Here is a 15,940-nt window from a genome sequence, read left to right on the forward strand (position 1 = left end):
GGTGGATTTAACATGATGAAAATAAAATGAACCAACTCGAGCAAAGTTTTCGCATTTCATAAAATTTTTTTTGCAATATGTAGTGGAAAAAATACTAAGTGATTTACTATTATAATTATATTTTTACTGATTACTTATTTTCTATCGCATAGATTGTAATCTGAAACGTTCAACACCTGCAATGCAATGGAAATAAGTAAAAATATTATGATAATAGCTTAGATTTAAATAATTTCATTGATGCTTTCACGTAACTGATAAATGGATTATCCTTATAACAGATTATCTTATCTACTTCAGTAAATCGGACTAACTGTATACAGTCGAACTTGGTTATTACGAGGAAGATAGGATCGACCGAATTTGCTCGATATAAGCGTTACTCGTTATATCAGAAAATAGATATGTTTAAATGAGCGGTCACATTAGAGCAAAAGTAGAAAAAAAAATCTAAAATAATAAATCTGAAAACCATCGTACAAATCCCCGAAACAAGCATGGTATTCATAAACTACAAAGGAAGTTGTTTATTGTAATGAACGCTGGTAGCTACCTACGGACTTCATAAACCTTGGATTTTTCAACCATATGCGTGGATACTTTTTTTATTATTGTCGGCAAAACACCAATTAGGTAGTAGATATAGTAAATGTCATGGCAATTTGAATGATATTGGATGTTTTTTTAGTTTATCAATGAACAGACTGAATAGTCTATCCCAAAGACAGTCACATACAAACGAAAGTGAATTCCTAATAGAATGTTTACTAGGAGAGGAACAGGGTGTTCTGAAAAAAACTCCAAAAACGAAAATTAAGAAAACATGAAAGACTTACTGAGATTTAAGATATTCCATTATTTAATTCTAGTTAATAAATATATATATATATATATATATGTGTCTGCAATATGACTGGCATATTATATTCACTGTTGATTCTGCAATATTATGCATAAAACCATAATATTTGTTATTGTTGTACAAAATAGGTAAACTACCTACAAATTATTTTGACTACTAAAATAGGTATTTGAATTTAAAATTTAATGATTGAAAAATTTATATCATTAGAATAATTACACATACAGTATCCACTATATTATGACTTTAAAATTATCATCTTTTTTTACACTAATCAAATATCTCATGTGACTGTATGTGCATTTAAAAATAAGAAAAAATAAAGAATTTGTAAATGATAAAATCGCATTTTATTTTTCAATGTATTTTATAATAAAAATATATTCATGGTAATTTTAATAATACTCTCACAACTGCAACCCGAATTTGTACTCCACGTTGTGAATGTAGTCCTCGCCAGGGTTCAGTACAGAGTTGGGGAATTTCGGCTTGAAATAAAATAAACATTATTTTTTACAAAAACATGACTTTACACCTACAGACAACAACCACAAGAGCTTCTATGAATGTAAAACATTTTGTTAAGAGTTGGGATTCAGGGAACTTATGGGTAATGACCCAAAATTGGATCGATCGGTCTTGAAATATTTTTGAAATTATTACATATTGAGTGACAAGTTACACAGTCATGTACAAAAATGTTTTGAAAACTGTTTTCTGCCTACAGCTGTCTTTCGAAGAAGATTAATCTCCAAAGAGATTTCTTCAAATATAATTAGGTATGATTGTTATTTCTTCGGTTCATGGAGATTTTGTCAATTAATAATAACCCACAGAGTAATTCATTGAAATGAGGCAATTTTCGGATTAGGTGCCAGCAAACTATTTTGAATAGGTATGCACATGCACACAATAAAATATCAAAGTACCTAAAACCAGTTCGGGATGAAATATAAAATGCTACAAACTCACTCTACGATTTAGTTATCAGACAATAGAATGACAAAATTAATTAAACTTACAATATTCACAGCATTGGGATAATTTTGGGTTTCAAAACAGAATGCTCCATGGCGAATATAACCTGCTCCATCTTTCCCATAGATTGGAGAAATGTTCACCGTGACAACAGTTCCCTAGAAACAATAAAGAATTATGTCTGTATTATCTAATCCATTTTGCATTATTATTACTTATGTAACTTACCACTTTCAGTGACTTCATAACATAATTTATTATTATAATGATCACATAGCTGATCATGGGATTCTCTTAGACATTGTGTACCACTAAATAAAATAGTGTTAGGGTGCTAACATTTCAATGATTTTTCTTCTTTGACCATGTCCTGAGCTTATGAACACCACACGCCATCTCCAAAAATCTATGTTGCTCGCCAGTCTTCTTGCGTTTTCCCAGGTCCTTTCAGCATCCAGTAGCTTCACCCTATACACTTCCTCGATGCCGGAAAGACAGGTTGAAAATCTTTTGAGGCATACGCAGCATGTCGCCGAGCCAGACCCGATATCACCTCTTCACTCTGTATGATGAAAGGCTGCTTGGCCTACTTACTCTCTTATTTCCTCGTTACTCCTAAAGTCATACCACCGAACACACAGTATCCGCCGCAAACAACTGTTTTCGAAGCTTGCTATACGGTTACTCTGTTGTCTTAGGAAGGTGTACCAACTCTCTACTGTAAAGCAGCACCGTCAGAATGCAAGCGTTGAATAGGCGGTATTTGGTTAGTCGTGAGTCTCAGACACTCCGTATCGAGTTGAATGTTGCTCCGGTTATTCCACTTACAAAATGCCATCACCTATGATGTGCACTCCTGTATTTAAAGCTGTCGACAGTCTTAGTGTTGTGCCTGTCGCTAAACAGGGGAAATTTGGATATGGACAGGTGCTATGTTTGTTTTCTTTACGTTGATTTTCAAACCAACGCGAGACGAATTGTTATGCAGCCTGTCGGTTGCCTCTTAAATGCCCTTGGAAGGTCGAATGTTTTCTCATAATCACAAAGCAACAGGCCAAAGGACTGTTCAGCTAATGTCAGTGCTGGAGGAAACATCGAAGATTGTGGATTTGATCTGCACATGCTCGTCCTGGTAAAAAAACTTGCGGGGTTTTTCCTCAGGACATGCATTATCAGGTCTCTTATTCTTATCAACAAGATGTTTAGTAAAATCTATCCTATCATAATGTAATGCCTCGGTAATTTTCGCAGCTAAGAGGGTCAACTTTTTTGTGAAATGTAATGACTTCACTGTTCTGCCAGTCCTATGAACAGCGCTCTTCTTCTCAAACCTTGTCATCAGATGAAACAATGGGTGCGGAATTGCATTCAGGCTGTACAAAATGAATTCAGAATGTATGCCATCTCCCCCCGGTGCCTTTCAAGACGGGCAGTCGGAAATGGTGGTCGCTTGGGGAATATCCAAAAGTAAGGTTTCCGTAGGTATGTCAAAGGGATACAAAGTGGGTGGGCGGTTCAGCACTCCACAGAAATGATTCTGCCAAATCTTCTTATGTATTCTGTGTCAGATTCATTGCTCTACTGGGCCTGCGAACGGCTTCGGAAATCGGTAGTTACCTGCCATAGACTTCACGGATGATTTGGAATAGTTTCCTGATGGCATTTCTGCTTACTGTCTCCTCTGCTGCTTCAATTTACCAGTTCATGAATTGGTGCTTATCGAGGTGCTCAAATTGTTTGACTATTCTATCTTGAGTCTGGCAGTCAGTCCGGCGGCACTCGGCTCAGTCGGGCCTTCATCTCTAAAGACTTTCAGCCTGGTTCGCTTTCTAATTTTGTTCCACGTTTCATTAGATATCCATTTTGGCTGCTCACTCCTGCTGCCAAGGACATATTCACACAATGATAATCTTTATGAGGCATTAATCCGCCTTGATGAGGAGATTAAGATGAGTGCCAGTCGTAGATATGATCTACACTTTCTCGTATAGCAGTTTTGAAGTCAATCCGGATTCTGTTGCCTCAGAAATTCTTGATGTCGATTCGCTCTCGCTTCAGAGGGCTCACCGAGCGACTGAGTCTTAAACTAATACTTCCAATGTGTAACTCATGATCACTGTGGATATCAGCACCTCTATTGGTGCGCAAATCAAGATGTTTCTTTCAGTGCTTCAAGCTATACAAGATATGGTCAATCTGAGTCTCTTCGGGGAATGGTGGAGACTGCCGCTTGGAGTGAATTGTATATTCTCAATGGTGACGTAACACTGAAAGACAGTCAAGGAACTACCAAATGTCTAGAAAGAAACACGTCAGAGTCTCTCCGAGATCGGTTCCAGTTTCTTGTGGTAATTTTGACATCAATACTGCCTCTTCCCGGCGATGGTATTGCTCCTGACCTGAGTAAAGAATAGAGTAACCCTCAATAAACTTTCTCCCAGCACCTTTACAGCTCACTACAGTCAGCCCTAGAATATCCATATCGTAGGTGTGAATGATGCGTTTGGCGTGCAGGTCCTTTCTGGGGGTACACAGGGTGCGAATATTGTTTGGGCCAATGCAAATGGCTGAGTTGTTAGAGAGGATTACTCTACCATTTTGTTGTCCATATCCATACTAGGTCGACAATTTACACAACCTGTTGATGTCCGAAGTTGCTGTGGTGGTGTTTTATTAACTCATTCGACGCGGACGACACGGCTGCCGTGTCCCCCGGCCATTGGATGCAATTAGCATGTGATTGTGTTAATCTATTGTTTTTAAAAAGGCAAAGTGATTAGCCCAGCGCACCCGAGGCCTGAGCCACAAGGGCCCTGAAGGTCATAGTAAACTGAAGGGTGTGTAGGTGAGTAGTTAATGATAAGCGTTAATCTACATCTACAACATTCAAATTGAAAACATTGAAAATAATAAATGAGTAACCTACATGCTGAATTGTACTGGTATCCGGTAGAGAATTTCCAGTATAGAACTGGACTCCTGGTTGATTGGTGTATACTTCTAATACTCTTCCGGATTTTGGATGTAGTACCCTGAAAAGAAGTTAAAATTTTGGGATTCTCAAAGTCATGGAAAGATTATTAATAATTATATTATTTCCAATCACAACAAAGAAGGGCTACCAGACAACAATCGAAAATGAATAGTTAGGATATATGTTAATGCCTTATCTTTTCTCATCTGAGAAATCAAGATGCCACGATCATATAAAATATATTATTACCAAAAATGATTATTCTAAACATCATCGTTAAAAATTGAGAATAACACATATGAAAATGGGGCAGCTCTGTTAGGTAGTCCATGTTTCAAGGATGGAATATACCGAACTACCTCCTCCTCAATAAACTGGGAGGGAAAAGGATGTTCCGTATAGATAATGTTTGGACTATGTACAAAGAGAGACAGCAATCCTGATGCTAAGACGGTGGAGAAAGCTTGCAGCAAAAAATGGGGACTGAAAATACCTCCAACCTCTATCAGCTTGATCCAATAGCATCTCCTACTTGCTTATGTAGTATATTGGAGGATGCCTTTAATCTGTTCCCACCTTTAATCAGTCTAACCCTCAGTTAGATCGGTTGATTTTCATTGACAATTTGTCTTACAGCAATTTAAAATGTCTCTACCATAATAGATTAGATCATAATAGGAACCATAAACATTCAATTACAAGACAACCAAGGTCTTGGGAGGTTGCTCTTGGGACACATCCGGCTCACCTTTGAAGGGCACCTTACATCTGTACTGCGACGATGGTGTACAATAATGACAACCTAATGGGTAGCTGGTGAAGGAAAAAGCAAGTATACCCAACGGAGTGTATCTATTCTATAACTAACATGTCATGGTTGTAATTTCATAGCACTCTATGTACCCGTAAAGGATGAACATGGAGATTGGCCGAATCGCTGCTAAGATGTCCATTGCCATGATATAAGTCAATAGGATTACAGAGATAAGATAACAAATAATATAAGTATAGCAGTATTGCATATTTAGAAACAACAGTAGTATTTCGAAATGGAAGCCATTTTACCTGACAGCAAATGTCAAATCTTGTGTTGAACCTTTGGTAATGCAAAAGTTGTAATCGTATCCCAAAGATGGTAGCTTAGGCATAACATCTAAGAGTAATCTCGGCACACGCAAATCATAAAGAGTCCCACCTACTGGCTGTATTTCACCTAATTAAAACACAATACATGATTATTAATATTATTACTATGCTTAAGAATTTGAAAAGCTTATGTTTACACTAATTGCGTCCCCCCTTAGAGCGTGACGTCACGCTCTAAGAGGGGGGGTCTGATATAATGTGATGAAGAGGGGAGGAGGGGTCAGAGAAAATGTGACATCACATAGTAAACAAAAAATATAAAAGGACCTGAAAACACAATATTGGAGTTCGGGGATTTAAGGCAGGGGGGTGAAAGTTCCATACAGCGAACGTGACCACCTAATACTCAGTTTTCAGAATAGATGGTAGCACGGTCACACACGAAGTCGCATGATACAAGGCCATTTCAATGACCAATCAGAGCTCACCCATGGTCCAGCCTATCAACATTCGAGCTTTCGATCAATCTTTTCAAATTTCATGTCAATTCTACATGATATTTTCAAAACAAAAGCAGTCTTGCATTATTTTTCGAGTTGACATAATGTCAACCAATGTCAACTGTCAGAATAATATTGCTGTTCGGCGTTTTTAAACCATATTGATAAAAAGGTTTTGCAATCTGATGTCTGATAAAATAAGTTAATGGGTAAGTCTACTTTTATTATATTATGTTTATAGGTATTATACGCTTGTATGCCCCTTGAAATTTCTTTGCAGTCGTGGCATCGAAATAATGATTGTACCCACCTATTGTAATTTTCATGTTTGCAAATCTACCAACGCAAACATAAAAAATTAATTGGTATATAAAGAAGATTATGTTTGAGTAAATTACGTACCTACCTTCCTACCTATATAAAATATCTATATTATATTTGCGCATTCTTACAAAAGTGTAAATGGCGACCATTGTCATTTTATATTTAAGTATATTTTAAACTTATTGTTTCAGAATCTACATCAATATGTTGTCGATCATGGGGTTTTGACTGCGAGAATAACAGCAAACGATGAAAATTTATAATGAAACACAAAATGAAATAATTAATGAAGTCATCAATCTGACAGGAAGTGCTGACAAATAATTTTCATGGTGGGAGTGCGTTAATATTATTATTATTACATAATTATATCCTCATAAATTTATGTTATTGTTCATAATTTGTCAATATGATGTGCAATAAAATGTACCTATCTGAGTTGATATATCGACTTTTATTCATTTTTGTCACAATTTCGTTTTTATAATTTTAAATTTATAATTATATAAACGAAATTGTATTAAATTATTTTAAGTATTATTAAAAGTATTTAATACTTTTTTTTGGGTTCGGATCTATGGTTCTGTCATAGTCAAAACTTCTAGTCACGCTAATAGATGGTGCCAATTATAAGGGGCATCTTCTTGTATGGAACTTACGAATCTATAAATATATATATATACGTCTGTTATCTATGATTTAAGGCGAATCCTCTACCTACCAGAGGCACCAAGCGGAATAATACGAAGCTTGCAATTTGAGAATTTTTTTATATTGTACAATTTAAACTTTATTAATTAATGAATATGTACCTACCTGAAAACATTAAAAAGAAAAATATGTTTTATTCGCTGTATGGATAAATATTTTTAAAAATTTGAAGTAATATAGACAGGGTGGTTAAAGGTTATTTGATGAAATGTGACGATGAGGGGGGGGGGGGGTTAAAAAATAGCCAAAATCATGTGATGTCATATTATGTGGATGGCCCCCTATAGGTTCATATTGAAAACTGAATGTTACGATATTGTGTTCATAACCTAAAACAGCTGTAAACAATCCACAACGGTAGAACTACCATACGCATAATTTTCTCAATGGTGAATCGTTAGCCTGAAACAGGTTTGAGATATTTTCTAGCTAATCAGCCTAGAATTAAATTAAATATAACCTATCCAATGAACATTGAAAAACTTTAAAACCCTAAACTGAATGATTAAATCGACATATCGTTGAATATTGTACAGCTCAGGATATGATGAAAACGTAAGAAACATGAAACGACAAACCTCAGAAATTATTGCGTGTAATTTTATCATACATAATATTATCTACAAAACGATTTAACATTCGTAGTTTTCTGGGAACAGTGTGTCAGAAGTAATTAAATTATAGTTGCTATATTTTGTACCAATGAAAAAATGTTAAGAATTAATCAACTGTGCCAAAAATTCACAGAAGACAACATTTACCTGTTGCGACAAGTTCTTCATTCAGAGGGGTGTATTTGTCAGCATTGATGGTTACAATGTGTTGATATACTTCCTCAGGACCAGCTTGCTGATAATAAAAAAAAGTCATAAAGATTATGTAAGTAAACATTTTTTACAGATAAACAGTTATCAAATAGTAGATTTATGTAAACAATTTGATCAGAATTGTATTGTAACAAGAATTAATTATTTTTAATGGATTAAGTAATAGACATTAACTGATTACTAATCTTTTGCAAATGAAAAACTTTCAGTAGGTACCTATTTTTTCAATTAGACTGTACTTAATAACTTAACTGATAATTTTCTATAATAAGTATTATCTAACAATATTGAAATAAATTGTATTGAACGATACACTATCAGTAGTAATATTGTTTATTATAAATAGAGGAAAAATAGAAAATGCAATGGGTACTAACATGGCCAGCAAGGTTGAAGTAAGAATGGTTAGTTAGATTCACAGGGGTTGGTTTAGTGGTAGTACATTTAAAATCTACTTTAAGGACATTGTCCACAGCTACATCGTAAGTGATTTGCGTCATCAGAGTTCCAGGATATCCTTCCTCGCCATCAACAGAAACATAGCTCAAAATGACTTTCGTGCCATCGATAAAATAATCCCAATTCACTTTGTCAAAGCCTCTTATTCCGCCGTGAAGATGATTTACACCAACATTGTTAGCCAAAGAATATATCTTATCACCAATGGCAAATGATGCATTTGCTGTGCGGTTTGCAACTCTTCCAACAGTAGCGCCAAAGTATGGATTATTTTTCAATTGGTAGCCTTCCATATTATCAAATCCAGTTACAACGTCTTCCAAATGCCCTTTTCTGTCTGGTACTTTGATTGATGTTATGGTCGCACCATATGTTATCACTTGGACTTGCATTCTGTTCTTTGTCACCCAAGTGAATCTTTTAATCATGTTGGACTCATCTTTGGCAGTGTCTCCCTGATCAGTGATTTCAGATTCCTTGGAGGGTGATTGAATTGAATCTAATTTTATTGGACTCATGAATCCAAAGCCATCTACAATCAATTCTACATCCTTCAGCTCTGGAAGTGCAGCACTGGTTTTACTCATCTTGAATCTGAAATATTGAATTATCTAGTCACAATAAGGAAGTAATGTAATTAGATTGAAAAATGATTTTCATTTGTTTTTTCATAATGTTTCATTTTTTATTGACCCCCATTTAAAATGAAAGGGATAGTAACTAGCCAATGAAATTGTAATACAAAGATATTATATTATATTAGTTTGTCCTGGCAATGCAGCTGAGAATGCAGCAATATTCTTTCCTGTTTTATCATGCATTCCTTTACATGTTAGGTAAAACAAAAAGATATATAATGTGTATATTATTTTATATAAGTAGTTACTTTATTGTATATTTTTTTCACTAGGAATTTGTAAAAAAAAAATTTTTGAGATATACGTATCCTCCATGTAACTTTGCAATTGTATAGTGACAAAATTTTTGTGTAATACGCACTGGGTATTAGTGTATTAGTAAATGCCAGGCGCCTAATTGGCGGATTTCATCAAATAATTCAAAATAATTCAAAAAAATCTATTCGAAATTGCAAGGTTACGTGGAGGGTAGTATAATGATGTTAATTTGTTAAATTTAAATATAATTTTGTAGACAAATATAGATGAATCAAAATAAGTTTTTAATAACTGAATTGAATTAAGTTATATTCTTAAAAATAGCCCCTGCATATGGAAATGGATTTACTGCCAGCAATCAAATAAAATTTTGTGACAATAAATTTATTGTTTACACACAAAAATGCTGATTGTCTCACTAATCTCATAATTTTCAAAAGTCAGCGAGACGTGTTTGTTGTTGTTGTTGTTGCATGCTATGTTTTGTGTGCTGCACAGTGCATTTCGTATACTTATATTTTGCCACTATCATTTTACAGAAACATATAAAAAAAAACTAATGCATAAGGAAGAAGACAAGAATACCTACGCGATATGATAAAAGTCGCTAAGCAGAGGAAATGTTAATAGGCTGGAATGTTGCTCGGCAAATGGACAACCACTGGATGAATACCATCATACAGTGGTAGGTACCTAGGGGGCCCTAAACGATCACAAAGACACACTAAAACCCACTGGATCGTTAAACTATTATACTATTACTATCTACACAAATTTAGCATAGCTCTAATATGCAGTTATTCTTATTATATAGAGATCAAAATTCTTTCAAAAATTACATATGAAAATTTAGGTAAAAAAATAATTATTTTGTTCAACAATTTAAAAAACGCTACTTTGACAAGACATCTATTTTTATTTTCTCTGTTTTGTAGTAAGCCGATTATTATTGATTTTTTTATTATTTATTCGGTAGCGGTGAGTATTTAATTTGATTGCTTGTTTTGATTATTATTAACATTTTATTAAAATTAAATCTATCACTTCAGATACTTTGCTTAAAGAAATAGTGGTCTTGTAATGATATCAAAATAAATAAAGAATACTCATTAAAAATAATTACGTTACCACAATATTACTAATATATATAATAATTACGTTCATGTGAGCAGGCAAAGTGATTCTCCTTGCTGGTCATACAAAAACGCAAAGATTTCAACTAATATCACTCAACTGCATGCATACGCTCAAAAAATCAACAATCTGTATATTTTGTACAATATTTGAGTCGCTTAGTCGCTAAACCTGCTCTGGAGGTTTTTTTTTTAATTTCGAGTAAATCACGAATAACTAGTTTGTGCATTTATGATGATGTTTATGCTACTAGTCGTGACATTTTTGTATAGCTCTTTAAACGTATGCTAAAAAAACATATTTTGAATTGCGACGTCTGATCGGTCGAATTTAATAACCTGTTATTTATCCTAGAGCAGATTTGGTGGCTCAAGTCAAAATTCATTTTGATTTTTTGATAAAAGATTGCGGAATTTAGAACTTGTACCTCAATAGGCTGGTAGACCTATCGATATAGCACATACGTACATTCAAAACTAATTTTATTTAAAAATCGCCCAGAGCGGGTTTGGCGACTCATTTATTATTATAGGCTTTATATTATATTAACTAGGCTTTTAATCATGTCTTCTAATCAAATAATAATGACAAATATGTTTTTATGGGTCTTAAATTGCCTAACTGCAGCGAGATAGATTGTATTACACTGTATGTAATAATAAATTTTATTCATTTGGGTTGCGACGAATAAAAAAATAATAATTACAGTTAACTTCAGCATGATTACCAATTTTGGACCAACGGTCACTCGGAAAATATTAGAATAACCAGCGCTCGGAAATGGATAATCACTCCTAATTTCAGTGGATATACATATTATGTGGCATTGAATGACTTCCAGCAGTAGATCAACCATAGCTGATGATATTGATACATTAATATAGAACTATAACTCATATACATGGACATAATAATATAAATGATAATAATATTATATCCCAAGATATCTACAGAAAATAAGATTTTTATTGTTTTTACTGGAAATATAGAAGCTATGTCTACAATAGCTATGCAATAAAAATATAATTAAAAAATACACTATAATACTGATAACACAGACAATCATTTTATTATTTTTCTCTCAATATTATAATGTTTGTGAATTTGTACTTACATTATTAAACTCAGAGGTCTTTGTACTAGCAAACACACAATTGAACTGATGATTTTTAAAGTGTCACTGCACTTTTATATGCAATCTATTTACTGTTTATCTAATCAGCAAACCACAGAGAGATAAATAATATTATGTGGGTGCTGTTATTCTATTTTCATTTGTTATGTCTGTTTAACCCTTAGAATGCTACGCAACGATATATCGTTGTTTTTGATAATGGCCAGAAATGCTAACAACGATCGTCATTTTGCTTTTGATGCCTGAAATGTTAAGTTAATTTGGGAACATACTACTGCACCAGTGGTACGAAACATTGTTTTATCTATTTAGTTTTATTGTTGTGTAATATAACCCGATTCATATATGTTTTGTGGCTGGGTAGTTTTAGAACTTATAACTATTGTATAATTTTTTCATGGCGTCACCCTTTTTATAATAAAACAATTCCAAATACAAATTTCAGTTTACAATATAAAAATTTGTTTACAATCAAATTCTTGGTGGAAGGACAATGTTCTATTTTATTTTATGGATTTGAACCAATGGGAAAGTCTTTTACTCAACTCAGTGTTTAAAATAAAGTGCATTTGTGCTATTTAAAAACAGTTTCATTTATAAAAAAATAATGAAATAAAATCATTTGCAATACATATTTTAAATGTTCCAATAACAAACACCATAAAGACCTTTTTCACAAATCACGCATATTGTACGAGATCTTTTAACGAGGCCATCATGCAAAATTTTTCTTTTCAGCCGGGTAGTTTCCTAATTCCACTACTTTGTACCTATTATCCCTCGTGTGGGATAACCGATTGTTTGCAATAACTGGTAAAAATCAAAACTCTGTGTGCGGATCGTGCATTTCGCTCGCTCTCGCAATCGCCCGTATGATGGAGCGGGAAAGAGATATGTCTATTACTTTTAACAGTAGATTTAGCTCGGGATATCTAATTGCCTCATTGTCTATTCAAAACGATAAATTAATTACGAAACTTGTTTTCATAATATTCCGATTTCGCAGAATCAATTAGAGTGGTAAGGTGTCTAAAAAAATAATACAATAGTTTAATTTATCGAAAATTATTGGTAGCAATCCTCGACCGGATTTTGCACAACATCGTAGCAGCCAAAGGGTTAAAACCCCAAATAAAAAAATCAAATACCTATCTAGGATATTTTGAAAACAAAGTGGTAATATTATTATGTGGGTGCTGTTATTCTATTTTCATTTGTTATATCTGTTTAAAACCCCAAATAAAAAAATCAAATACCTATCTAGGATATTTTGAAAACAAATTGGTGTCTATTGGCAATGGGAGGCACACAGAAAAGAAAAATAAATAGAGCTCTGATCCAAGGTCCTGCAAACGCTGCAAATTGAAGCAGGATTTTAGAAGTGTGCGTTAATAGGGTGGGCGGACAAAAAATGACCTTCACAGCGCACACAGAGCCGCATCATTGATGTCTACTTTTTATTAGAAATATTTCATACGAAACAATATAATATTATAAAAACATATTACTAATATTGGTGTTTTAACGCGTTTTTTAAATTAACACACTTTTCACACACAGTTAGGAATATACTTTATAGAAATTGAAAAAAGGATATTAATTGTATTTTGTAGTAAGTATATTTCTATGTTTGTACATTGTATAGAATAATTATGAAAAATATTAAATATAATTATTAAAACCTCATCAAACTTATACGTGACATAATATATAAGATTAAGTAATAACAAGATAAGTACATAAATATTTACGGTACTGTTCGGTTAAACCGGACACAGCGGAAAACGCATTTTTAAAATAGCCGATAAACTGGATTATTTGTTAGTTTAGGTTATGTTAGGTTGGGTTAGGCTAGGTTAGGTTAGGTTTGGTTTGGTTAGGTTAACCTAACAAATAATCCAGTTTATCGGCTATTTTAAAAATGCGTTTTCCGCTGTGTCCGGTTTAACCGAACAGTACCATATTTACATACAAAGGTAATTCTAAATAGGCATAACATTAATCGCATTTATAATTATATATTAACAGAAAATATCATTATATAGCATATAAATCAAATATCAAGTTTTTTGACTATTCTGTCGCATGTAAAATGGAAGATCTCTCTAAACATGGCATCATCACTTCCCTTCCGAATAAATATGGATGGGTACAAAAAGAAATTTTAAATAATTGCTTACTTGATGACAAAACGGTATCTAAATACACTACATTAACGGTGAGCAATAATTAATAACTGAAACATTTAATCACTTGATTTTTTTTTTTTTTATAATTAAAATGAATATTGACAGTAAATAAATGCACATTTACCTTTGCATATTGCATATGCAACAATAAATCATTATGATAAACGAAAACAGTTATCCCTAATTGATTATTATAAATATTGTCTAATATTCCCTGTCTGAAATGCGGCCCTGTTATTCAAACAAAATACACGCATTATATGCATTACAGTGGTGTGCGTCGCACTTGTCAATAACGTTTAACATTGTTTGTGCGTGAACGTCAAATGCCATGCAGAAAATAAATTTTAATGCATGTTACGATATTGACATAAATATTCAAAATAACAATAAAAATATGCTTACTTGTGAAATGTAGTTGCACTATTTGTTTTATTTTTCATATTTGTATCATTACCACAACTTTTTACTGAGCTGATTGCTATTTTCAATTTTAAATGAACATAAAACCGAGAGTAGTTGTCAGGGCAACGCACAAGTTTAGAATAACGTTTTATTAACACGCGTTTAATGTTATCCTTACCCGAGATCGGTTGCCTGCGTAGCCTTACCAGTTGGGTATTTCAGTTCCCATTATTTCTGAGTTCCCTAGGGAGGCAGTTGCAGAGGCAGGCAATGAAGAATAAAAAGGCATCTAGAATAATAAATTGTTCTGCTAATGTAAACATACAATTATTAATACATACATTATAAAAATATGTTATGTGATTAGAATGAATTTTAACAACATTACAATAATGTTGCATAAAATTGTCTTTGGCATTTTCTACTAACATGTCTACTATCTTTTAAAACTAAAACATATCGGTACTGTTCGGTTATACCGGAGGCAGCGGAAAACGCATTTTGAAAATAGCCGATAAACTGGATTATTTGTTAGTTTGGGTTAGTTTAGGTTCGTTTAGGTTGGGTTAGGTTAGGTTAGGTTAGGTTAGGTTTGGTTAGGTTTGGTTAGGTTAACCTAACAAATAATCCAGTTTATCGGCTATTTACAAAATGCGTTTTCCGCTGCCTCTGGTATAACCGAACAGTACCAACATATCATATTGATTGATATAATTTTTTTATTCGTAAAATGATTAACTAATTTATACAATAATCTTCTTTCTTCTTCTCGGTCAGTGAGCTTTTAAAATTTCATTGACTTATTTTGTGTTGTCATATACCCATCTCACTCCAACAGGCACTCTTCGGTACTGGACAGTTACTTATAAAGTATTTTTTAAACTAATGATTGAAATTTTTTTGAACTTTATTTATTACGTACCTATATCTAAAATAAGTACAATAATTATTATGTACCTACTTACCTAGTTTTATTGCCGATGGGGCCCGTCACATCGAAAGAAAGGGTAAAAATGTACTTACCTATTCATACTTTTTACGGCATGGGTCGTTATACACAATATAATGCCGAATTTATTTGGATTTTAAATCTATATTTGGAATTATCGATTCCGTAATAAAAATAAATGGTTTAACTAAGTATTATTATCAACAATAAATTATTATTAGGTTCGTTCAATACCTAGTTATTTACTGACTGATACCATAAGTAGTTAAAGCACAAACCTTCCTATCAAAAACACTTCAAAAATTAAAACAATTACACAAAAGACAACGCTAGTGTTTTTTTTTTATTGTTGATGTAAAGATAATAAAGGAATAAAAAATAACACTACATAATGTATACTTTAACACACCCAAATATTTTAAATGACATCAGTAAGTCAACACCATCTTCACATGGCAATAATACTGACCCCTTCCAGTTTGCTTCAACGCAGTAGTTGAGAAAACGAAGC

At 33.2% G+C, this 15,940-nt stretch overlaps 1 protein-coding gene across 4 annotated transcripts; it reads right to left on the reverse strand.

The window, feature by feature from the left end:
• Positions 1 to 839: 839 nt before the first annotated feature.
• LOC147079401 (galactose mutarotase) lies at positions 840 to 14,755 on the reverse strand. Of its 4 annotated transcripts, XM_085940747.1 has the most exons (8): positions 10,776 to 10,838; positions 10,207 to 10,320; positions 8,640 to 9,315; positions 8,197 to 8,284; positions 5,880 to 6,027; positions 4,767 to 4,872; positions 1,885 to 1,998; positions 840 to 1,350 (listed from the first exon to the last, which is right to left on the reverse strand). In XM_085940747.1, exons 3-8 carry the CDS (start codon positions 9,306 to 9,308, stop codon positions 1,270 to 1,272), a joined length of 1,206 nt encoding a protein of 401 aa, XP_085796873.1. In that variant the 5' UTR covers positions 9,309 to 9,315; positions 10,207 to 10,320; positions 10,776 to 10,838; the 3' UTR covers positions 840 to 1,269. The 4 variants fall into 4 exon arrangements, with proteins under 4 accessions (XP_085796873.1, XP_085796880.1, XP_085796862.1 ...); XM_085940754.1 differs by lacking the exons at positions 10,207 to 10,320; positions 10,776 to 10,838 and adding an exon at positions 14,659 to 14,755; XM_085940736.1 differs by lacking the exons at positions 10,207 to 10,320; positions 10,776 to 10,838 and adding an exon at positions 11,866 to 11,915.
• Between the last annotated feature and the right edge of the window lie 1,185 nt (positions 14,756 to 15,940).

Source organism: Rhyacophila brunnea, unplaced genomic scaffold (assembly GCF_057557595.1).
Source record: "Rhyacophila brunnea isolate RB1 unplaced genomic scaffold, BYU_Rbru_1.0 scaffold_1, whole genome shotgun sequence".
Taxonomy (NCBI): domain Eukaryota; kingdom Metazoa; phylum Arthropoda; class Insecta; order Trichoptera; family Rhyacophilidae; genus Rhyacophila; species Rhyacophila brunnea.

What these genes read in the sequence shown, in the direction of transcription:
- LOC147079401 (XM_085940754.1), bottom strand. Translation starts at nt 9,308, where the DNA reads ATGAGTAAAACCAGTGCTGCACTTCCAGAGCTGAAGGATGTAGAATTG. An exon ending in GATTTGACATTTGCTGTCAG is followed by an intron (nt 4,873 to 5,879) that starts GTAAAATGGCTT and finishes ACTTCTTTTCAG; the next exon opens with GGTACTACATCCAAAATCCG. An exon ending in ATACCAGTACAATTCAGCAT is followed by an intron (nt 1,999 to 4,766) that starts GTAGGTTACTCA and finishes TATTGTTTCTAG; the next exon opens with GGAACTGTTGTCACGGTGAA.